General features: G+C 39.7%; 1 protein-coding gene across 1 annotated transcript in view; it reads right to left on the bottom strand.

The window, feature by feature from the left end:
• The window catches only part of jvl (javelin-like), a 464,141-nt gene extending 440,269 nt beyond the window's left edge, over positions 1-23,872 (bottom strand). Inside the window, exon 1 of the mRNA XM_083131436.1 lies at positions 23,412-23,872. Within this exon, the coding sequence (XP_082987562.1) occupies positions 23,412-23,447 (36 nt within the window). The 5' untranslated portion in view covers positions 23,448-23,872. The remainder of the gene's footprint in view (positions 1-23,411) is intronic.
• Between the last annotated feature and the right edge of the window lie 436 nt (positions 23,873-24,308).

The raw sequence follows: 24,308 nt of genomic DNA, 5'->3' as shown, positions 1-24,308 counted from the left end.
ACCTGATGGAGATTTTGATTATATTCCCATTTTTCATCAAGTGTGTGTCTGATGTGAAAAAAAATTATCTATAGGTGATCTGTTACGTTTAAATCCACATCGATAATCACCTATAATTTCATTAGCATATGGGTTTAGTTTAGTTGAAAGAAAGTTAGATAATATTTTATATGATGTTGAGAGGAGAGAAATTCCACGCTAATTATTGCAGTTCGTTTTATCACATTTTTTTTAACACATGGACAATGATGAATTCTTTCCACTGTTGAGGACTTTCTTCTATATTCCATATTAAACTAATTAATTTATGAATTTGACATGTTAACGAAATCCCACCATATTTAATTAACTCAGCTGGTATTAAACCATTGCCAGGTGCTTTGTTATTCTTTAGCCTTTTAATGGTATATTTAATTTCAGTCAAGTTAAGTCAGAAACTGCACGATCCAAAACTAATCTGGCGCAATAAGCGAACCAGACTTCGCCAGGAAGCCAGATTGAACGAAACTCGTTGTGTCATCCAGAAATGTGGAAAAACCGTCCGAGGTCGCTGTGAGCGACGGATCTGCAGATTGTATCCGCCCTGGCACAAAAGTTATCCTCCCAGAATTTCCTATAATAACGCTCCACGTCCGGTCAAGCTTCCATGCTTCACAATGGCTAGGTGATGCGGTTGACTTCACGCTCCATGTGGGCGTGTTCAGCCATTGCCACACTCTTGTGACTGCGTGGGCACTGGCTGCTGTGCAGATGTCACGTTAAAGTCACCCTATCTGTTGTAACAGAAACTTTCCACGAGCTAGTAAATACCCCTCCCCCTCGCATTTGTAGGTTAAATGTTAGCCTTTGTTATCTCTTCTAAAGGATACGAAAAAACCGTTGTCGACGAATATTTCCAAGTGAATGAAATAACATGTCCTTTTGGTAAATTTGATATTTATAGTGCTGAAGTACAAATATCTCCTATTTACAAAACCTTTGTACTAATTTTCACAATAATTGAGGACACAAATAACAATTTTAAACAGATATAACATACTTAAAGATGCAAACATGTATTTCTTATTTACAGCACTGTTATGCTAAAACGTAAAAATGCATTGAACATCAGTCAAAGGAACATAATAAAAAAAACAAATAAAAATTACACAAAACATGAAATATTTTTTTAAAGATATCGAGTTAAATACATGTAAAGTAAAGCACTTTGATACATGAACAATTTTGAGTGGGTGAGTGAGTTATATAAAGCTGTAAAGTGTTGTAATAATAACGCCTTGTTGTATTATCGAGACATTGTAATTGGACTAAAACATGTTCTATCTTAGAAAGAATGAGAAATATGATTATGTCCTCGTCAACAAATAGTTAGTTCCCTGTCTACTCTTCTGTATAATATTTTACATATATAAAGCTAATTTATCCAATATGTTTTCAAAATCATAAAAAAGATGTTTTACAATTGAAATGAAAGTAAATAAACCATCACCAACTTCACTTAGTGTAATTCCATTTCAAACTCATTCCAAACTGATTGATACAAACTATTTAATATTGGTGGAACTTTAAACTTGTAAAATCAGATCTATACACAAGATCAAAGGGTCTTAAACCAAAACAGATCTTGATTTCTTAGCTTGTAAAATATGCACATTTGAACTTTATCTTATACCGCGTTTGGTAGAACCTGTCCCTCTTCCCGCGCTAGTTGCTCCCTGTCTTTTCTCGGTGCTGGGGAAAGTCAAAGCCAGGCAGCCAATTAAAATACGCAACGTCGCAACATCGTCTACGTAAGCGCCTCTCTTCTGGCTTCCATTCGCTCCTCGCTGCCCAGCAGACGATTTTCTTCCTCGTTTCTCATTGGCACCGAAACTGTCGAGCGCTCCCTAGCGCGGGAAGCGGGACAGGTTCTACCAAACGCGGTATACATATACTCTGCTCTTTCTATAATGAAATTATCTACAGGTGGTGAGTCAAAAGTACCTGACCACCCCTTATAAAATGAAAGGGAGAGTAGATTGCAGCAATTGGTCATGGTATGTTAGGCCTAGGGGGAAAACTTTTTGGTGCATGTCATGACAACGTCCGCCATCTTGGATCCAACTTCATTTCTTTAAATGGGAAGGGGACATGTGCATGGTTTTGGGCAAGAATTTCACCAGGAATTCAGTGGTGAAGTCACATTTATGAAAACTTTAATGATAAGGAAGTTATGGGCATATGAAAGTGATAATTACGTATCATTTGCAGGTGCTGAACCATGCCATTGACCAAGGCCGAACGAATCCAGATCATCAAGCTCTGGGGAGGGGGAGGAGGGGCAGAAGTGCCCGTGCTTTAGCTCGTGATTTCAACGAACGGAACCCAGTGTCGTACGTAACAGTGTCCCAATTGATGACCAGGTTCGAAGAGAGCGGTACAGTCCAGGACAGGCCACGATCTGGTAGGCCCAGAACTGCCACTGACGAAGGAACAGCTAGCATCGTTTGCCAAGTCTCCGCAGTGCAGCACACGTCGAATGTCTGTGAAATGTGGTGTCAGCCAGAGTTCCATTTGCAGGGTGTTAAAGATGGTTAAGTGGCACCCGTACAAGCTGCAGCAGCAGCAGCAGCAGCACCATCTCTCTGAGGACGGCCCGGATAGGAGAATGCAGTTTTCTTATAAAATAACTCCATGGATGGGCTCTTATGACACAGAGATATTTATTACGAACAAAATGCACAAATCACAGGGTTTGACAGGTGAAACATAACGAATCGGAAAAGAGTTCTTGGAAGAATTATGATGAGCAGAAGTCTTCATGTTTGAAGGTTGAAGAGGAAAACAAAATGAAGAAGGCACAGCAAATTGAATACAAGTGTGCCAAATTTCAAAATTCTATTGTTTTTTATTTCAGGGATCATTCCTGTTTTCTGTAACGCTTCACATATAAATTGTTTAAACGAACAAACCTATTTATAATTTTTCAGCAATAAAGTATGAAAGTTCTAAGCTAACACTCCTTAGAGATACAGTGTATCTAATTTTCTCATAACTTTCTCAAACTCATACTATGCGAACCATGGACATTAATGACGCAATGGATAGAGATTGAAATTGTTTAAGGAAGGGGGAATTCAGCAATATGACTTAAGAGGAAACCCACAATTTATGTGGGTGTCTATCTTGTATTCCTTTTTCCACATGTTTCTTCATGTCTTTTTATATCGGCAGCAAGCTCATATTAATCGCGACGATGAGAATGAATGATAATATGTGAAATAATAATTACAATGAAACTCCCAAACTCAGGCTAGGAATCAAACCATTACATTCAGGGGTCACCTAACGCCGATTACACAACGTGGATAAATTTGGGTGAATTTACCTGTCATGACGTTAACAATTCCCAATAATGAACTGAGGATTCTCTGAATTCCCTAGGACATTGATTGTTCCAGTCCGTTGAACTAAACCTCGCAGTTCATATTTAATGATCCAGTTCCTGTAACTCACATGGAATGAATGGTGCACTCCTGTATTGCATCAAGTCCGTTGACCTTAGGTTGCAGACCATACAGCACAGGTAAAGAAGAAGCTAAACTTAAAGGTTTTACAGTCATTTCCACTCCCATTGCGCGGATGAGAGCGTTTTTCTGGCTCTCTCTGTATCGCCACTTTTCTGCACAACCAAGATTAAAAGTTAATAATCTTTTGAATTAACGAAAGAAATATAGCCTATACCTAGGTATACGAAATCACCATCATGTATGAATATGCTGCAGTATTTTCAGTAGCTCTTATGATTAGCTTGTAATCATTATTGTTTGTGCCATCATAGCTAACTGACTTACGAAGAGTAGGAGAACCTTTTATCTTTTATATTAAAAACAAAGCATCGATATATAAGGTAAAGCATTACACCACACATTTCAACAGGCCATCAACGCATAGAAGAGGGGTGTCAAGGAAGGTGCCTCATACAATCGCGATATCGGCCTTTGTGTAGGTGATGCGATCAGCATGGTGCACTTCGGCCGTCTTTAACCCCCAGGGTTGCCCCTAGGAACCCGATTTCTGTATAGGCTGAGTGAATCTCAGAGCCGCTTTATTTTCTACATTTTCAGAAAAATTATCACTTGATATTACCTACTTCGGGAATCGAACCCAGGTCTCCCGCGAAGCAGTGAGGCCCCTATCACAGTGGTTTTTACACACACACACACACACACACACACACACACACACACACACACACACACACACACACACACACACACACACACACACACACACCTGCCGATGTAGGAGATCATTTCAATTTTTCAATTTTCCTTTATTGAAGGGCGAGGTTCAGCCTGCGGCTGTTCTACCATCTAACCCCGATGGATTACTAGATACATTCTACATACTAAATGTTTGTACAATAACAAATAAAGAAGAAAGAGAGAAACAAAGAAGACACAAAAAGAACAAATGCAAAATTGAGAACAAAGGCTCGTCTACACACTAAATAATAATAATAATAGTAATAAAAATAAAGATTGAAAACAAATACACAAGGATACACAAATTAATTGACACAATTGTGCTTCGTGTGATATGGTTAAAATTATACAAATTAATATTAATGTTATGTGTAAAAACATATAAATGTTCTTAATATGCGAGAAAGGACAAAATATCGTTAAGGGTTGGCAACATGTAAGGGGAAAAGTAAACAAGCAAAATGAAAATACTTAGTAGAAAGTTGGTTCATAAATGAGAGCTATTATTCGTGACTGCTGGAACACAGATATTGTTCATTTAACAATAGTTTTTCTAGTTTGTCTTTGAAGCTGTTGCGATTAGAAAGGGACGTCATGGAAGGAGGAAGTTCATTCCACGCTCTTGCAGCTGAATATGTAAATGATGATTCGAAAAGCACTAGTGTGTGCTTTGGAAGCTCAAGTTTCGATTTTCCCCTTGTCTTGTAATCGTGTATTTGTATTTCCGTTCTGAATTTTAATTTCTGGAATAGGTTTCTAGGTGTTTTGGTTTGTAAAAGATTATGAATAAAACAACACAGATGTAATTTTCGGCGTCTGACCATGTTCAACATTTTGTTTGCATTTAGAGTTGGGAGGATATGATCGATCGTATTTTCTTATATGGTACACGAAACGGAAACATGAATTTTGGACTTTCTGGATTTTGGTTTTGTTTCAAACGGATAGATTTGATCCGAAAATTACGTCGCAGTAGTCCAGTAAAGGAAAGATCAGTGATTGTATTAGTCTCATTTTAATCTCTGTTTTTAGGCATTCTTTAAAGCTGTACAGCGATCTTAGCACGGCGTAAGCTTTTTTAATTTGTTCTCATGAATATCCCAGTTAAGGTGTTCATCGAAAATGACGCCTAGATTTTTCACATTTGTTGAAAAAGGGATTATAGATGTGTCTAGTTTGATGCATGCACACACACACATACGTCGTTTAATGCCGCCCCCCGTGGCGGAGTGGTTAGCACATCGCGCTATGACGTTCTCCTTAAAGGGAACCGCATAGAGCTGCCCAACGAATAGTGAATGATGAAAATTACCCCAAGTTACAGAGAGTGCCTTGGCAAAGGACAGGAAAAAGTGGAGAAGCTCGACAAAGTAGACAGAGATTCTCCGCTAAGGATCAATAAAGAAGAATGATGGGAGAATGGTGGAAACACAATTTCATTACCATGACCCGCCTTCCGTGAAATACGGGGACACGGGAGGGAGGGAGGGAGAGAGAGAGAGAATGAATGACGGTAAAGAAAAAGCGGATTGACTTCGGTATGAGTTTGGTTAATAGAGATTGGAGATAATGTAATGTGTAACGAAAAGAGGCTGCAAAGTTATTAAAGAACTTTCAAACTTAGAATCGTGTGTGATCCCTTTACATTAAAATATCTTTAAAAAACAATTTTTAGTCAGTTAAAAACTAGTTTCGAAATTGTAGCAGTATAAAACGCAGTTTTTCAATAGACCAAACCAAAAGAAAGCAGTCTCTTAGTAAATTTCAATTCAAACTTATTTGCTTTATTAAAAATATACAGGGTGTCCCGAAAGTCACTATCTGTTTTAGTGGAAAAGCCCTTTCCTCTTATTTGCGCATGTGCTCGTGGATTATCGTACGAGGGCGTCCGTCTCCCGTATGGGAATTTATCAAATCCAAGGTTTGTGAATGTTACATAAACATTTCAGGTCAACAGTAAACTTCATCACAGTATATTTACTGATGGAGTGTTTTTACATGGACGCAGGTCACGTAAATTTATATTATACACTGGTGCTTTATTGCACCACAGTAGGCATGCTTGCGTTCATTCGTTGACAAGTAAATAAAATATGTAAGTGAAACTAAACAATAAATGGCGTTTATAAATTATGAACTTCTGTATTGAAATAGACAGTGACTTTTGGCACACTCTGTACATAAAATATAGTTGCTCCAAGTTTGTAATGTATCTATAGTACGTTACGTCCCATTACAATAGGATAAGTTGTAATAGGTTAAGTTAGCTTTAGTTACTTTTTATGTAAATTACGTTAGCTTAAGTTGGGTTATTAAAGTTTGGTTAGACTTGCTTTAGGTACGTGTTAGTTTACATTCAGTTTACTTGGGCTTAGTTAAGTTCCGTTATGTTAAATGAATTCAATTGAATTAGAAATGTACTTAGGTTCAATTAGCTGTTCTGGTAGAACGGGTTAAGTTTTAACTTCTGAAAATTAACGTTCAATTAATTTTCAAATATTGTATATTTATAACGAGCTTTGACATCGAATTCAACGAAGTAGTTTATTTAGTTAAACTAATTCAACTGTAGCTAGAACTTCAAAGGTAACGGGTGCAAGAAAAATAATAGTTTTCCCTATAGCATGTCTTAATGTGTAACTGATTTCAGATGTTTATGAAGGCTGTTCAGATGAAATGCAATGAAAATAACAGACAGCAGATGTTCAGAACTTGGATATTTTCACCGGTATTCGAACCCGTAACACCTGCGTAACAGTAAACATTACAGCACGGTAGCTATAGGAAGCAACGGGTTCAGACTCTCTATTTTATGACTGCATATTGATTATTACTTAGTGATATCTGAAGGCTGGTGAACTCCGTATTAGAATGTGCAAATTAGCTTCGAGTGAATTCTACATCAAATAAGGACAACGACGTGAAAAATAGCGGAACAAAAAAACTATGCAAAGCATGCTGCGAAACTGAAAGTTTCAATTTATATTTTCATGATTACAGTTACATATTTACTGGTATAATTAACATTTCTCAGCAGGTAATGGATATGATAATTTTTAAAACATTAAGTGGCAGATTGGAAGAATGGAGTTAAAAAAGGAGCTTAATTAGTTTGATATTAAAAACCTTACGTAATGTGAAGTAAGTGTGTGTGTGGAAGGCCCAGTACTTTCACCTTTCAAGCGATAATAGAGTTTTCTCATTTTAAGGAGAATCAAGCCTTGACATGCATATTAGAAAGGATATACGCTTGGGTTTTTAACAATCAACATTATCATCACTTCCTCAAATTTTAAAATCTTCTTCAATTGTTCTGATTCGGATTCAGCAATGATGTTCATTTACATAGTACCCGCGACCACGAGGATATCCCAACTTCGTCGAGAAACTGTTGACATCATAACACTCATTCATTATAAAGCGTGGCAACTGCTTTAAGAATGAATTTAACGATTTACCCTTCTTTCATTTCGTTCTACAAGTCTGTAACTATAAATTATTGCGAAAAAATATACATTGCAACTGTGCGCATTTTTAGCACCTTAATTAAGAATTATCACATTAGTCATCACCATTGAACTGTATGTAGGAGGCAGTGGCGTGCCCAGGGTTTTCGAAAGGGAGGGGTTCTGTATACTATTTCTTGGTAGTCAGCCCTCATTTTATCATATATTCCTACCTTTGACGTTCCTCTTTCATTTAGGAATACTGATCCAAAGGGGGGTGCTATAACCCCCACCAACCACCCTTGGGCAAGCCACTGGTAGGAGGGTAAGTCAGTAAATAGGTAAACTGATGTGGGATAACTGAAAATAGTAATGAGTAGTTTTTGAAGGTGTCATTGGAATGATGCATATGAGATCCGGATTCGTTTTCTATGGTGAGGACACATTTCAGTTATTAGGACTGCACTTTAAACAATAAGCTTGTAAAAAAATACTTTGCCAGACTTTTTTCCTTTGTCACAAATAACCAGGACATTAATTAATTACACTCATATACGTATAAGTCGGAAATTGAAGCTACATGTAGATATATATTGTACCTGAATCAAAGATCCAAGGTATTGATAACACAAGGAACATGTCATTTACAACATGAACGTGAACGGAATCTCATGAGTCATGAGTAATCTGTTATCTGTTGTATGGGTCTTTGTGGTGAATGAGCAATGCACATTTACGACAGTGTAAATCTCTTCGCAAGCGACCTGTGTCTGACGGGTATAGGTTATCAGGAAGTGACGGTAGAAAATACTTCATGGATTGGGTTTAACACTTCAAATGCCACGCCGACTTTTGCAGTGGTAGGTCGGAGCTATTTTGATGGTGTGTATAATTATTATGCACGCAGCCTGTATGATACACTATTTAAAATGACTTCTTCCCTAGACGGCGTGTGTAACAATTATACACATCCTGTAGTTGCAAAGTAATTTCACATCACATTTGTTTTCAAAGGAGCTGTGCATAAGAACTTTACACGCCGCCTGCAAGTTATGTATCAATCTAATACACATGGTCTGCGATGGTCTGTAAGTCCTGTGCTGTTCCCGTATCTTCATTTCTGTCTCTGTTGTTATGTTTCTGCTTTCTATTTCGGTCTTTCCCAAGTTTTCTTCTCTCTTTGTCATGCTTTCTCCTCTCTCTCTTTCCCCTCTGCTGTTTCCATATCTTTACTCCATTTCCCTGTTTTTCCTTTATTTTCTTTCCTTCTGTGTTCCTGTATTTTCTTATGTCACCTTCTCTTTTCCGTTTGTCCTTTTTTCTTTCAATCTTCCTCTTTTTCCCTCTGCAATTTCCATATATATATTTCTTATTGCCCTTTTCTTCTCCTATTTTCCTCTCTCTGTCTTCTATTTTCTGTAACCCCCTCTCTCTGTGTGTTATCCGTTGTCCACTACATATATTGAAATTCTCTCGTGTAGGCTTTTTGGTATGGCGAGCTAGAGCCCTCATAGCCCATTTAGTGGCGACGCCCCTGTACAAGACGATCGGTCTCTGGTTCTGATTGGCTGCTCCCAGCATAGACCACAGCAGTTGAGAAAACAAGTTGGTTAGATAATTTGAAAGCCACAAGTTTGGTTCACCCGTGTGCTTAGTCCCAAAGAGGGGAATCTAGCTCCTGGAGACTAGACGAATAGGTCTCCCTTATCGCACAACACATGAGCAACCTTACCGTTCTGACGTCATACGAGGAATTCTTACGTTGTTACTTTAAGTCTGTTAGGTTTGGTTCTATTAGCATAAATACATTAAAAATTTATTATTTATGCTAAGAGAACTAAACCTAGCTGTAGCCTAAAAGTAAAAACATTCTCCCGTGACGTCAGAACGCAAGGTTGCTCAAGTGTTGTGCGATAAGGGAGACCCCAGAAGTAAGGCTTCAACCCACTTGAAGCTTTCCTTTTCTCGCCCTGTGTGAGACCTGCTGAGCTTTCATCGAGGTTTGAGCAAACGGACCATGGCCAGCTTATGAACAGAGAGAGAAACAGTTGTAAAGGCAACAGAGCAAAACTCTCTCAACAATGGAATCATTTTTTCAACCAACATTTAGGAAGTCCACACTTGCTGCAACACTTTCACCCAGTTGGCCTTCCCTCCTGTAATTACCTCTTTGTTGCTGTCGATTCAGCGACAAAACAAAGCCACCATCTTGCCCCAACTAATGGCCCTCTAATTTCGATCGTAAATATAAGGTGCTTGCTCTGTAAAATTGCCCTGGAAATTCCGTTCTTCTCATTGTGAGAGACGTACACACGAGTTTTGGCCTTGCACTCGCTGGACTGGCACAGGGCTGGCTTTCCCAAACCGAGGAAGATGTATGGCTAATAGTCACGACCGACTCATTTATAAATTTCTTATACAAATTGATGTATTCAAGATCTGTGGCCGATCTATTAACGTGGTAATGAAGACTAACAAACCTTGCAGGTTAACGGCCTTTTGTGTTATGGCGTTAACTTCTCGCGCCGGCTGTATGAGTCTCAGACAGGGGTACAAAAATACAGGGGGCCAAAAGATTTTCGCCTGACAACTGAATTCTTATGTTCAGTTCTATTTTCTATTAATATTTCTAGTTTGATTACGGAAATTTTAGTTATTTTTTTATAAAAATAACGAATACAGTGCGTGTTTTTTTAATGTTTGTGTGCTTTTGTATCACATTAAATCAGAATAATAAACATAGGTAAGGTTGTAAAGTTCCCCCTGCACGTGAACGTCCGGAAGGGGGAAGAGGAGGCCACGGCCCCCCTGGAAAATGAAGTCCACCTATAAATTATATATTTCACGCATAATTTCATTTCAGTCAAAGTAATTCACGTTAGTTATTATGAATTCATTGGAGAAACATGATCATTTCAGACTGAAATAGTAGTTTTTGAGGGAGCATCATCACTCTTATGGGGAAAAATAGTATACCTCCTTAGCCCCCCAGAAAAAAATTACCTAGCTTGCCCTTCCCTACAAAAAATCCTGCGGACGTCCATGCCCGGGCATAATAGTACCGTTCCATGAAGGCACATTTAGGGGCTGCGGGGGAAGAGCCCCGCACATTCTCGATCTAGGTCATTTTGGAGGTGATGTGATCAGTACCACGCTCCGGCCGCCGTTACCCCCATGCTTGCCTCCAGGTACCCATTGATTTGAGGCTGGGTGAGCCCCGGAGCCGCTTTATAAGTGGGGAAAAGGCCTGAAAAATTCCGACCTGGGAATCCAACCCGGATCTCCCGCGTTATAAATATTTGCACGGTTGCAAGCCGAATTTTAAAATCTGCAGCAATATGGTAGAGACGTCATATATTCAGGCAGGGACCAGGGGAGACTCATCCCCCCTGGCACTGCCGGCAGCTCCCTTGACATTAGGTAAAACTATTTTGTATTCTAATTTGTTTGAGGTGAAGAGTGAACATTGTGTGAATATTGTGAATTTTCACAACTTCATTCGTTCATCTTGTTTATGAGCAGAAGTCTAAGCAGCGGCGAGTGTTTAGAAGATTCTCTGGACTTTAGAAAGTTCTTTCATAGGGAACCTTCCTTATCTGTACCTTCGCTGCCCTGTTGCAGGCTCCCCTTTAGACAGAAATCTGTGACTTTGATGTCATCATTCACATTCCTTCCACATCTGCGTCAAATGTCAACAGATCCCAAGCTTTAGGAACGAAGTTTTTTTGCTTCAGGCGGGGGTGGAGTGTATGGTAGGCACTATGATTGAAGTGAATGTTGTACATTTTAACATGTATGATATAAATATCTGTATCATCAAAAATAGTATGGAGTGGGTACTAAGGGATGGTGTCAGTAGCAGTCATTAACACTTCAAGAGATGTTTTAGAAGGTATATTTCTAAATTTTATATTTTACATTAACTTAATAACCCCCGACACACACAATTTAATTAACCATCATTTAATACTGTTAAACTTCTGAAAAATTGACTTGGTATACAAAGACCCCCTGATAATCCGTGATCAGTTCTAGCTACGGGCCTGCATATATTAGAATGTATTGCATAGTTATTCATGATGTTATCCCCGGCCGGTTCAAATCCGGGAACTTTTCTAACGGTGGAAGCGGCCCCGGCGCCCACCCAGCGTCGAATAACATGGGTACGTGGGGGAAACCCTGGGGGGTAAAGGCGGTCCGGGGCGTGATGCTGATCACATCACCCCCACTCACGACCGGATCAAGAAAGTGTGGGCGTTACCCCCACACCCCCTATACGCCTTCATGGCGTGGTGCTATGCACAGGGGAACACTTTACCTTTTACTTTTTTTTTTGTTACCAGTTGAGCCTTCTTTAAGAAGGCAACTATGACACAAGAATTAATTACCTTAATTTAATCTTTTGTATTAATTAATAAATTAAATGTTTTAAGATCACATTTTGTAGCTTATCTTAGCCCGTAATTGAAAAAAAAATGGCTGGCGCCTTAATGTTTTTACTTTTGCCTACCCCTGGCCTCAGATGTTTCCTTATAGCTGCCTAGGTTGATGAAATCATTGCAGTATGATTACTACCTCCCCCACTTCCTTTCATACAAGACCTTGGAACATTACAATTTGGCACACACAGGCCCACTACGTAGAAATTTGAATGTAAATTACAGGCTCGACAACGACCCCAACCCGGGTCTCTGTGATACCAACCGAGTTATCGAGCCAATCCAATTCTCTGTAGAAAAAGGATATCGTGAAACATTTAAGGATTGTTGGAGGGTGTGTGGATAAATAAATCACTGAGGGGTTGTAAAAAAAAATTCGGGGCCATGGATGATGTTTCAAATCATGTGACGAACATTCTTTTACATTTAAAAAAGTCAAACTCACATGCGAATTCAATTCGTTCGTAACCTAACAGTTCCTCGAATAAAATTAGGGGTGAGGTGGTGTTGTATTCACTCGAAAGTGACATTCTAAAATCTTTCAACATAAAACCGCGTTTCAGAATGAATTGTTGCATGTATAACGAGGCACTCTCAATTGAAAACTGCTCCATGTAAATTTCAAAATAGATTTTCTCCCTTACATGGGAAAATACAATCACCAAATTTCAAATAGGACGTAGAAACATGGAACCTTAAAATATGGGGAAATGAGCAAAATCGATTCTGGAGTTTGTCGGTAGGAGATGGCACGCAGTCTCTTATGGAGCGAGATTTCCTATTTCGTGTGCATCGCTCACAACATGCTTTCAACAATGGGACAATCATGAGTTGAAATAAAAACGTCAAATAGGCAGAGGGCAACATCAACAGGATTTAATTCTTAAACAAAACTACAATATACAGAATATACATAATTATAGAATGATACAGTGGTGGACAATTTGCCTAAGCAGTTACGTACATGTCCAGAGGAGGAAAGAAGGGGAGGAGAGTCTCCCTTATCTCACAACACTAGAGCAACTGGGGCAGAGGTGCCCATCCCCCAAGGCCTATGACGCACTCCCACCCCAAAAGTAGAACATTCCCCTCCCCCTCCCTTATGCCGAATCATTTACTCAAATTATTTTGGTCAGACAAAATTTGCGGAACAATATAATACAGACACATTTAAGCAATATAATTAGTTTAGGTAGTTTGGGCTCTCATGTTTGCTCATGTAGCGCCATCTATCACGAATCGAAAAAAATGTTTCAGACAAAACTTAGGTATTTTTTCCCGTAAAATCCGAATCTGTCATAAAAAATAGGGGTTTCTATTTGAAATTTCAAAGTTGCCCCCCCCGCCCCACCTACAAGAGGGGAAGGGGGTGTTCTTTTGTTGCACCACTAAACTTCCCCCTCCAAACTATCAACTTTTTATTTGGAACATTTTTTTGTAGGATTATTTTTTTCAAGATATTCAAATGATTCAGGTTAAAAAAAATCACCCAGATATATATATATATATATATATATATAAAATCTTGTCCCCCCAAAAATTTCCATGACGCAGGCGCGTCATGTATCCCTTCTGTGGGCACCCCTGCACCGGGCAATGCTTTTATTGTTAGGCTAGCAAGGTTTAGTTCTCTTAGCATAAATAATAAAATTTCAGTGTAGAGGCCAACTCACCAATCTCTGCCGTTGCGCAGATACCAATTTTCATTCCGTCTCCCTCTCTCTTATCATCACGTGTACAACAATGCTCGCCAACCTTCGCCATTGTTGCCAATTTGTCATTCCATTCCTCAACACACTCGCGCAAACATCATTGAAAACAATTGAATAGCGCTCCAGCTCGCAGTTCACACCGTTCGACAAGGACGGTAATGTGACAGTATAGCATGACGTAGTGGTTGCTTCTTTTATGCAGTGCGTGTTCATTGGCTAGCTAGTAACTAGTGTTGCCAACTGTAAATATGTAGCACCATTTCTGACACGGAAGGAGAAATGCAAAGCGACGGTGAGTTTTGTTGGATTGAAAGCACCATACGTATTTTTATTTTAAGTATTTGACCGGTGTGGCGTTGTGTGCGTGTATTCGTGTGTGTGTATGAAAGTGCATGTGCTTGGTTAGTGAACGTTAAATTCCATAATGCCTCCAGTATTATTGTTTATATTTCATCACTTTAGAATTGCTAAAAATAAATAAATTATGTGGATGCATGAGCATTTCAACTCTCGGCTCCGACACATGTTCTTGTAGGAATTGTATGAAGGAAACTGTTATTTTTGTTGCTTAAAGAGATGCATGTTGTTTTCTTTGTGCGATGCATGAGAATTTGTGGTCCAATTGTCGCGGTTTAACACATTCGCAAGTTACATTGTTCTTCAAATTTTCACTTTTTTCTGTTGCAGAAAGGAAAGTATCTCCTTCTTACTGAAATTGACCTCCTGAACACTTCATTTTCTAAGATTGGATCTTAATTTGAAGTTATGCATAATTCACGTTACCCATAAGCAATGCATTGGCGCCTATTTTCAAGATAAGCATAATTTACGTTACATAACAATTATTCATAATCAATGTGGGCATAACTTAATAAATATATTAAGAGCGCCCGCAAAACAAGGCAAGGGGCACTACTTGTCCCCCCCCCGCCTATATCTGGGAAGAATTAATACAATTCAAATTTTGAAATTAAAGCGTGAAAACATAGATGAGAGATGCCGTGAAAGACAGACGCAAATTAATTTAATGCTGGGATGCTTTATGATAATTTTCTCAACTGGGGGAGACCATAACTCTGTTTCCTCCACTTTAAACACTTCCATATTCAGCATCCTCAATATTAATAAAGATTGGGTACTCTCATTTCTGTAAAAAAAAAAAAAAAAAGTGTGTAGAACAGTGTTATTAGTTCTCAAACCAGTGGTTGTGTCAGTCGTGTATCACATGTCGTTGCAGTTCCAGTACCAGTGTGGACGGGCTTATTGGGAGTGAACAGTTAAAATGCCACCAGGCCCATTAATGCAATGGAAAAATAATAAATTCTTTAATTTTATTTGAAATCACCATGAAGAAGTCTTCTTTGCATCATTTTGGGTAATTTTACGCATTTGTTAGTCCATATTTAGCGAAGTTTTAGTCCATATGTATGTACATATAAAGCCACTTGTTAGCACATATTAATCCCAGCCCTGGTTATAATGCTTGGCGTTTAAAACTCAACGTTTAGACAGAGCTGAGTTCTCTAATTTCCTTGTTCTACGAACAGCTGTGCCTCGGCGCATTGTAGCGATTTTACTATAGAACAGATTAGCAACACTGGTTCTCCCTTTCTGCTGCGCCGATCGCGGCATAGGCTCGTGGGTCAGGCTATATTTATGCTAATAGAACGAAACCTAACAACGTAGGCTTTCCTCGTCTGAACGCAAAGTTGCTCTAGTGTTGCGCGATAAGGGAGTCCCAGAAGGGAGGGAGTTGACTGGGGTCTATTCTTCATGTAAAGAATCACATGAGACCAGTGGCGTAACGCAGTCCTCTGGGGCCCCCCTGCAAGTAAAAGCCACCTGTCGACGCCAACCCAGCGTCGTATAAAGTGGGTACCTGGAGGAAACTGAGTGTAAAGGCGGCCAGGGACATGATGCTGATCACATCACCCCCACCTTTGGCCGTGAACAAGAACTCATAACTCCACACCCCCCCCCTGTTCGCCTTCATGTCATGGTGCAAAAGCACAAGGGAGCTCTACTTTTTTATGTCGATATGAAAAGGCTTGGGGCCCCCTTGAAAATATTTACTGTGAAGTTACATTTTTAATATCACGTGTAAAACTAATATTAGCGGCAACACACTGCTTGAGGAATTCCACTTTCGAGTACCGATACACGCAACACAACCTTATTTTATACACAAAAACCTAGACTACAAATTCAAAAAAAGATGTCTCTTTTACGGATTTCCCACACAATATAATGACCTCCCATCAAATATTGATATATTTTCCTCCAAGTTTGCCTTTCGTTCTTCTATTAGAAGCATATTTTATTTTGTTAATTTGCTATTCATTTCTGGTTTTTTTGTTACTTTTAATTATTATTATTTTTCATTTTTTGCTTATTATTATCATTACTTTTTCATTGTTGACAATTTCAGTGTAAAATTGCCACCTGTGCTGTATCTGGAATTTCCTCAATAAATAAATAAATAAAAGGTTTACCAAGTTTGATGTTTATTGTGTAGCAACAAGGCATCGACTGGTTGAGCAACTGAATCTTTCTACTGGATTCATAACTTTCCTGTCGATGGCCATCTGCGAGCAAGTACGTTAATTCTGCATTTCGGAGGGGACCCAAATGACAAGTTAGCCGGGCCCCTCTGGCTGAGACAATGCGCCACTGCTTATTATCGCAGACGTAGTCATATGATGTTACTGGAAACCAGATTTCTGTTTCGTAAATCGATTTTTTTTGTAAGCGACACTAGCTGTGGAATTTCTGCGATTATATAAAATTTCAGGAGCACATTGCGGGGCCCCAGCTGCATTGCGGGGGCGGCTGGTACGCCACTGCATGAGAGTCAGTCAATACATTTAGAACATCCAGGGCAGATAATCTAACCTAATTCAATGCTTCAAGGGCGTCAAAGACCTGTGTGTCTACATATTCGCTAATCCATCCTATCCATCCTAAGACTGTCCTGAATGTGTTCGGTTCGCTAATTCGACACCACCAAGTAAACGCCATCTCTGTTCATCAGTTCCTTGCTTCAGAGTCCTATATCATACAATCAAGGAAAGCGGCAAGGTTCAAGCAATAACGTAACTGATTTCCTTTTGATTTACTTTATTTAAATTCAGGCCAGGGTCATCAGTTTTCTCTTTTAAAATTAAATGTTTCTGGTATGTTATTTCCAATCCATGCGATTCATGTACGTGCAGAAATTACATCGACAGCCACGAACAGGATAAATCAGTCAGTTTAAGCAGTTAGAAGCAGCAAAGGCAGTAGTAGTATTTGTGTCATTCGTTGAAGTACAACGGAAATGTTTAAAAGTTGCAAGAAATCGAAGTTCAAGGTAATTAAACGAAAACGTGTGTATCCTTCACTGTTGAACGTCAACAACGCAGAAAACTGTTGAGTTTGATCAGAATTTAAGAAAAAAAGTGTCTCTTTTGAAACTCAGGAACGAACTTTACGGGTCTCCCTTATCGCACAACGCTAAGACAGACGAGTAGTGCCTACGTTGTCAGGTTAGGTCTGTTAGGTTTGGTTCTTAGCATAAATACACAGCAAATGTATTATTTATGCTATTGTGACAGTCAGATTTACCGACGTCATTATTATTATTATTATTATTGTCCATAGCGGTAAAAAATGTGTTGATTCAAAGCGTTGAGAATTTTAATTTGTAAGAATACATATTTGATTTTTGCCAAGCCGACGGGAGGAACGAGACGTTCGCGTGTCTTAAGGGTGAGCACCTGAAGGGTCACGTTATGCGTCTAAAGCTTAGGAAATTCGACCGTAGTTACAAACATTTAAATATCTCGGTTTCCAGCGGTCAGATTCATGTGAAACTTATACCAGCGCAGCGGCATGTGTGCAAGGACGGATGTGTGGAGTTTCGTCGCGATCAAGCAACAATTACGGACGCCAGATCAAATCGGTTGTAATTGATCAGTTTGTGGACACCGGTTGCAATTGAGCTATGGGCGACAGCGAGGCTGAGGCTTAATCCGCTGAAACTCAACTTCGAGCACGGCTCGTCCCAGTTGGGAGACAATAGAGCAAAGTGGAATGACCTCTTCGGAAGCGTCACTTCAACGAACGTCTAGCGTCTTTTTTTCAAAATCTAAATAAAACGAAGGACATGGTTTTTCGATACACAGTCTTACCGCGATCCTTGTAGCGAGAGCAGCTCCGTGCTACCTCTCCGTATACAGTTTTGCCGCGATTCTTGTAACGAGAGCGCCTTCGTGCTACCTCTTTGTGTACAGTGGACTTTGTTGTGTTTTGCGAACACCAGTGTGTGATAGGCAGTAAGTCTACACGAGTGCGCCTACCTCAACCGCTGGGAGAAGTTGAAGCGAGACCGTGTTTCCGTGATTACCTTACGCCGTTTATAATTTTTGAGAAACGAGGAACACCGGAAACTATGGCGGGCTAGAGGAAGAAGAGAGATGAGGGCGTTACCGTCGATTCGCCCGATGTCAGAAGAGACTACGCCGACGATGCCTACCAGCCGCCGCGGAGAGAGAGAGAGAAACGACGAACTACGCCGATGATGCCTACCCGCTGCCACGGGGAGAGAGAGAGAGAGAGAGACGTCGAGCCCCGCCCTGTCGACACTCCGACGACGCCTACCAGCCGCGACGTTGACGTCCCGACGCCCAGACCACGGAGATGTTCACCGATCCAGAGGGGAAGAGAAACCGAGGAACCAGACGTATGAACACTTTTCGCATCTTCATCGTCGCGACCAAGGAAACATTTCGTGTGAATACTATATGTTTTCAATCGACCATAAAGACGCCAGGATGCACCTCGGAAGCTGAGAGATGGTAATGTATTCATCTGTGTGATTGTCAGCACGTGACGGCCCGATTGATTTAGAGAACGCCCTTGAAATTCGTCAACATTTTTGAAAACGCCCACTCAACTCGAAATTTCATATCGAACTCCCGTCGCGCTTGTCACTTGTAATCTATTCGTCTCAGGTCAATTTTTCTTATTCCTTGTGATAATTTTTTAATGATCTTAAATTCATTGTTGTTTGTGCTCCTTTGTATTTGTTTAAAGTGCGTACCATTAGAGTAAAGCGCCGCCCACTTAATTGTTTAATCTACTGGAGGTTTGTTCATTTTTATGTGTCAGTGCTGTGTAGCTGCTAGCTATGTCAGGCCGCATGTGTGATTATTTGTTAAAAGTATTTGCCTGGTAATATGAATTGCTCGTCGCGGCGAAGTGTTTAAGTCCCGCCTGCTAGAGAGTATACGTTTGCGTCACTCAACGAAGGTTATTTGTTATGTTTGAACCACGTGAGGTCTTGTAAAAGGAAAACGTCCGCCCACGTGAATGTAATTGCCTTTGAGACGCCTTTGTTTATGCCGGTCAAATAATGTATTGTCACCGCGCCGACTAGTTTCTTTTAAAAGGGTGAACTTAAGTAAGGGCTGGCTAGGATTTGAGTAGCACTGGAGAAAAATCACAAATTACCTGATTAGACAAAAATTCAAGGTAAATTTAAATATGAATGCGATAATTAGGGCTTGTCGTCATATAAACCTGTACATGCTATGTATGATTTTTGTGTTGATGACCCCGTAGAGAGAATCTGTGAGAGAATGTGTGTGGAATGCAAGAGTGGGGACCTGTAATAATTCCATCGTTTGTTGGTTATGAATAGAATATACTTTTTATTTTTCATGTTAATTTTGGGCTATATCATTTCGTACGCATGTCGCTACCCGTGATTTTCAGGTATGCAGCTAGCCGCTTCCCGGCTACAGGTAAAGAGGTGGTAATTTGAAAGTATATATGTTTTTTTTATTCGATACGGCAAATTACTATGCACTGTTGGTCACCGGTTCCTACACACGAACTTAACCTGGACCGTAACGCTATTTCGCTTGTCCGAGGGAGATTTTGCCGCCTCTATCTAGGTAGTGGTAGCATTTGTTTTCCCGGGCAAGGGAGGGCGTTTCACACTATGACAACTAAATCTAGTTAGCCTAACAATAAGAGCATTCCTCGTCTGATGTCAGAACACAAAGTTGTCTTACCGTTGTCCGATCCGAACTTTACATACAGTTTAAAGTGGGATCCGAACCACTACGTGCCTCAACCCGGGATCTCGTGATTACATGGCAACGACGTTACAAAAACGCCGTTGGGGAGTTCCTGTAAACCAAACGAAGCAAGGAACGTGACTCATTTTATTTTGCTTAAAAAATAGGATTAACGAAATTGAGATTGGATAAAACAAGAAGGATGAGGATATGACATCAGGGATGACGCAGTCACCAAAGAACGAACCAAAACTCTGAAACTGTTCATGTTGCCTAACATCATGTCAATTTACGTATTTTATCCGCAATATACAGGGTAATTGAAAATGAATGGTGCAACTTTACAGAGTTATTATGACGTTACTCGTATTTATGATAGAAAATCAGACAAGACATCAATTTGAAGAAAAACTCTGGAAGTTGTATTTCCACTTAGCGGGCTTATTCTGCTTAGCTGATGCTCCACCAGGATCGCCAGTGTCGCAAAATGGCTAATGGCCAGTAGAGAAGGCGTATTGTGTGTTGGAGCTATCGAGAACTGATTCAATCACAATGGTGCAAAGACATTACCGCATGTGTTTCGGTACGCGTATGTTTCACCCTTCCGAAAGATTTGCCAAAGTTACAACTGCGAATTGTTAGTGCCTTCGAAATCGTTGACAATGACTTGTGTCTCGTGCATAGAAAGTACGAGTACTTGATTATTGTTTGGACCTTACACGTGGTTCCCATGTTGATTTTCGTAATATTTCGCATACTCACTAATTGAGGCCTCCTAACCACGAATTGGAAGTTAAAATTTGGCTGTCACGTCTAGAAATTGCAAAATAAGCGAAATTGAGTGATCTGCGATCGGCACAATTGCTCATTATTTACCGGAAAATTTTGTAAATAATGAGCAATCGTGCCGATCGCACGCCATTCAATGTCGCTTATTTTGCAATTTCTACACCTGACCGCCAAATTTTAACTTCAAATTCGTGATTGGGAGGCCTCAATTAGTGAGTATGTGAACTTCGAAGCACCCGTACCGATCGATGTATGTCGAAGCCGGTTTTTCATGGCTGTACCCCAAGAAATGTCATGAAAATTGCTGTCAAAATTTCCCGTCGATTCCGGGCTCCGCCGCTTGGGTAATTAACCTGTCGTCTGCAACCGCTATCGCGGCAACGCCTACGCTTCACTGCGCTCCGCTCCGGCTACCCGCCTGTCTCTATAGATACGTTGGTAAGGAATTTAAATATTTTTTAAAAATGTAAGTTTCGTAGCACGTAGAACTCCAAAAATTACTTTCCGCGGTCCAGAATTTCTTTCTTCACACTTTTCTAACCTAACCTTATCGAGAATGTTCAGTGCGGATATCCGTCAATGGTTTTCCGGTAATTGCAGCAACGAACCTATAAAAAATCTTATTTTCGTAGCACTTGAACCACAAACGTTACTCACCGAAGACGCCATTTTCGTATCCTGCAATTTTACGATCCATGCACTGTTGCCAAACTTACCTGTAATGAAATCAGTTAGCATTCCATAGCCTATCCTCTTCTACATCGTGATTGTCACTTTCACTTTAGTCGTCTTCGTCCTCGACGCATCCTCCTCCACACTCCATCTAACGAACTGTGCGACATTCACAACTTTTTTACTGCTCTCTTCCACCATTCTAACACGATCCGTGCTCTCTAAGTATCAAATCAACACTGTGGCAACCCTGTAGACACAGTAAGTGATACCGAACTTCAATTGTTTATATCAACAAATATGGTTTCCATACTTGTACACGGAGAATGATTGCGAGAATTAAAGAACTTCTTTTACAACTTCTACATGTTAATGAACAATTTCTAGACGTCAACCCAACACGTTAACCACAGATAAATCATCCCGACTAATTATTTCGTGAGTATAAGTAGGAGGATAGAAATTACAAAAGGGTACGGTATTGTAAATTTTCCGGTAAATAACGAGCAATTGTGCCGATCTCAAGACCACTCAATTTCGCTTATTTTGCAATTTCTAGACTTGACCGCCAAATTTTAACTTCAAATTCGTGATTAGGAGGCCTCAATTAGTGGCTATGCGAAATATTACACAAATCGGAGAGGGGTCCGGTGTTGTAAATTCTTACCATAATAACTGTGTAAAGTTGCACCATTGAATTACCTTGTATTTATACTTGCTCTTTCTAGTAAAGATAGTGGCAACTATTGAGGGCGGTCGCCCCCAACAATATTAAATCGAAGAAAATACTGTGAAAATAACAAATAAAACATTACATATGGCAGAAATAAACAAGGTGTAGCACCCTCTTATGTAAGACTATGTGTCTGTTTCGAGTCAACAATGAATCTTTAATATTTATTGCAAATATATGGGAGCTTTTCTCGTCAACAGCAGAGGGCTCACCAACACTATCAAAAATGGAACTAAATGGTATGTCTATGAGACAGTTAACTAACTCATGTGCAACTTTATTTTGGGCGAATTTACTGGCTTCATTCCGTAATGAACCGAAAAATCCTTAAATGAACTATTTAACTTCTTTTTCGTAACGATCTAATCCGGGTTGCATACGACGTAATTTATTCTATCTAGTGTGACTAATATCAAATAAGAGAGGAGGGAAGGAGTCAGAAGAAAGTGTGAGAGTGGGAAAGCGAAGGATCCTGTTTAGATCCTGGCATCTAGTGATAGTTATCGTAGCGATTTGCCATAGTGGCAGGAAAAGGGCGTTTAATAAGAAAAAATATATACGAAGAGGAAGCAGAAAGTGTGTATATGCGTGAGAAAATTAATTACTTCCTACTCCATTCACTGGCGTACGCAGGATTATTTGGAGGGGGGGGATGAGGCTGGAATTGATTGTAAAAGTGGATAATGCATAGCTGCTTTCTAGGGGAGCGGCATGCACAGTAAGATATTTGGTATAAGATATTTCCACACTCAAATATGGCAATCGGGGGTCATTTTAAGGCGTGTTTGCATTTACACTCTGGTTTTTGCCGAGTTCTTCACTCATTTTGTTGGAAAATGTTGACTTTCTCAACATTTCGGAGGGCGCTGTAGCCCCGTCAGCCCCGTTTGCGTACGCCAGTACCTCTATTTCATTTAGAAAATTTAAGTTTGTTTTCCACCTGAGTATACTATTTACACAAGAAAAATTCAGTAAACTTTAAATACACACACAAAGTACATTTACTTTTCTGTCAACCGCACACCTGTAGTTGACCATAAGTCAAATAACTTTCCTGGCAACTATAGTTTTTTGTTGTATCACCTTGTAAAAGTACAATAAAAAGTTCCGTTTCAAGAGGTTTCATCTAATATAGAGAAGTGTAGTAGTGGAAAATTTTAATTCTTACGTTATCTGGAAGATAAGTAAGCACATTTGTATTTGCCGAGTAAACAATTTATAATCTAATCGTTATTTGCAAACTGTCGAGAGAAGAACTTAGTTATGTACTGTTGTAAAGAATGCATAAAGTAAATATTTCTTGATACATACCTTTTTGTAGGTCCTTATATGTCCTGGTATATTCATGACTGTTAAATAAGTTCATCTTTAAAACATATTCATCCAAACTATTCACACACACACTAACACATCTGTGCACTAACACAACACTTTTTCTGCACAAGGGCAAGAACCGTTGATTAAAAACACAATATTTCAAGATTTATTTACAACTCTGATTCGAAAGATTAACGCTTGAAAGAACTACCACGATAAAAACAATCTAAAAGCACGTTTACTTTGCAACCCTGCCAAAAGAAAGCCTCGATAAACTAGACGAATGCACACTATTCACTGCGGAAAGTTGTTCGTTTTTACATTTCTGCAGATCAACTCCCCGCTAGTGAAACCTTTTCCGAAGCACGGATTTTCACCAACTGTCATGCTAGAAAAATCCAGTCTTCTCCACCACTCTGTCTGTGTACCGAACCACAACATTCCCGCTTCGAACGTTCCGCCTACTAACAACAGCTGATACGTAACGACATCGTGCATTGCTGGACTACCGTGCAAACATCAACACCGGCATGCGATACTCCTGCCATCTGGCAGTAATCATACGATTTCAGGGAAAGACTACATGACTCAGCTCCAAAAAGGTTTTAACTGCTAAAGCAAATAATTGGTGAATCGAAATTGGAATACAGCATACGCAGTACTCAACGGAGCGCATTTTCAGTGTGAGTTTTAAAAAAATGTGCTTTTCGGGGGCGGGGGTTGGATTCATAGGCGACGCACATGCACATTATGAGAAGGTACTTGCGCACCCTTTGTAATCGGGCCAGCACTCCAGTTTTCATCTCAATACTGTTATCAAAAAATATTAAATAAATAAATATGAAAAAAAGTTTACTGTAGTACATGTTTCTTCTCCATTTTTCTGTGGCG

Source organism: Lepisma saccharinum, chromosome 11 (genome assembly GCF_977018435.1).
Source record: "Lepisma saccharinum chromosome 11, izLepSacc3.1, whole genome shotgun sequence".
In the NCBI taxonomy this organism is placed as follows: Eukaryota; Metazoa; Arthropoda; class Insecta; order Zygentoma; family Lepismatidae; genus Lepisma; species Lepisma saccharinum.
Note: the sequence above shows the minus strand (reverse complement) of the source record. Positions and strands in the feature narration are given on the sequence as shown.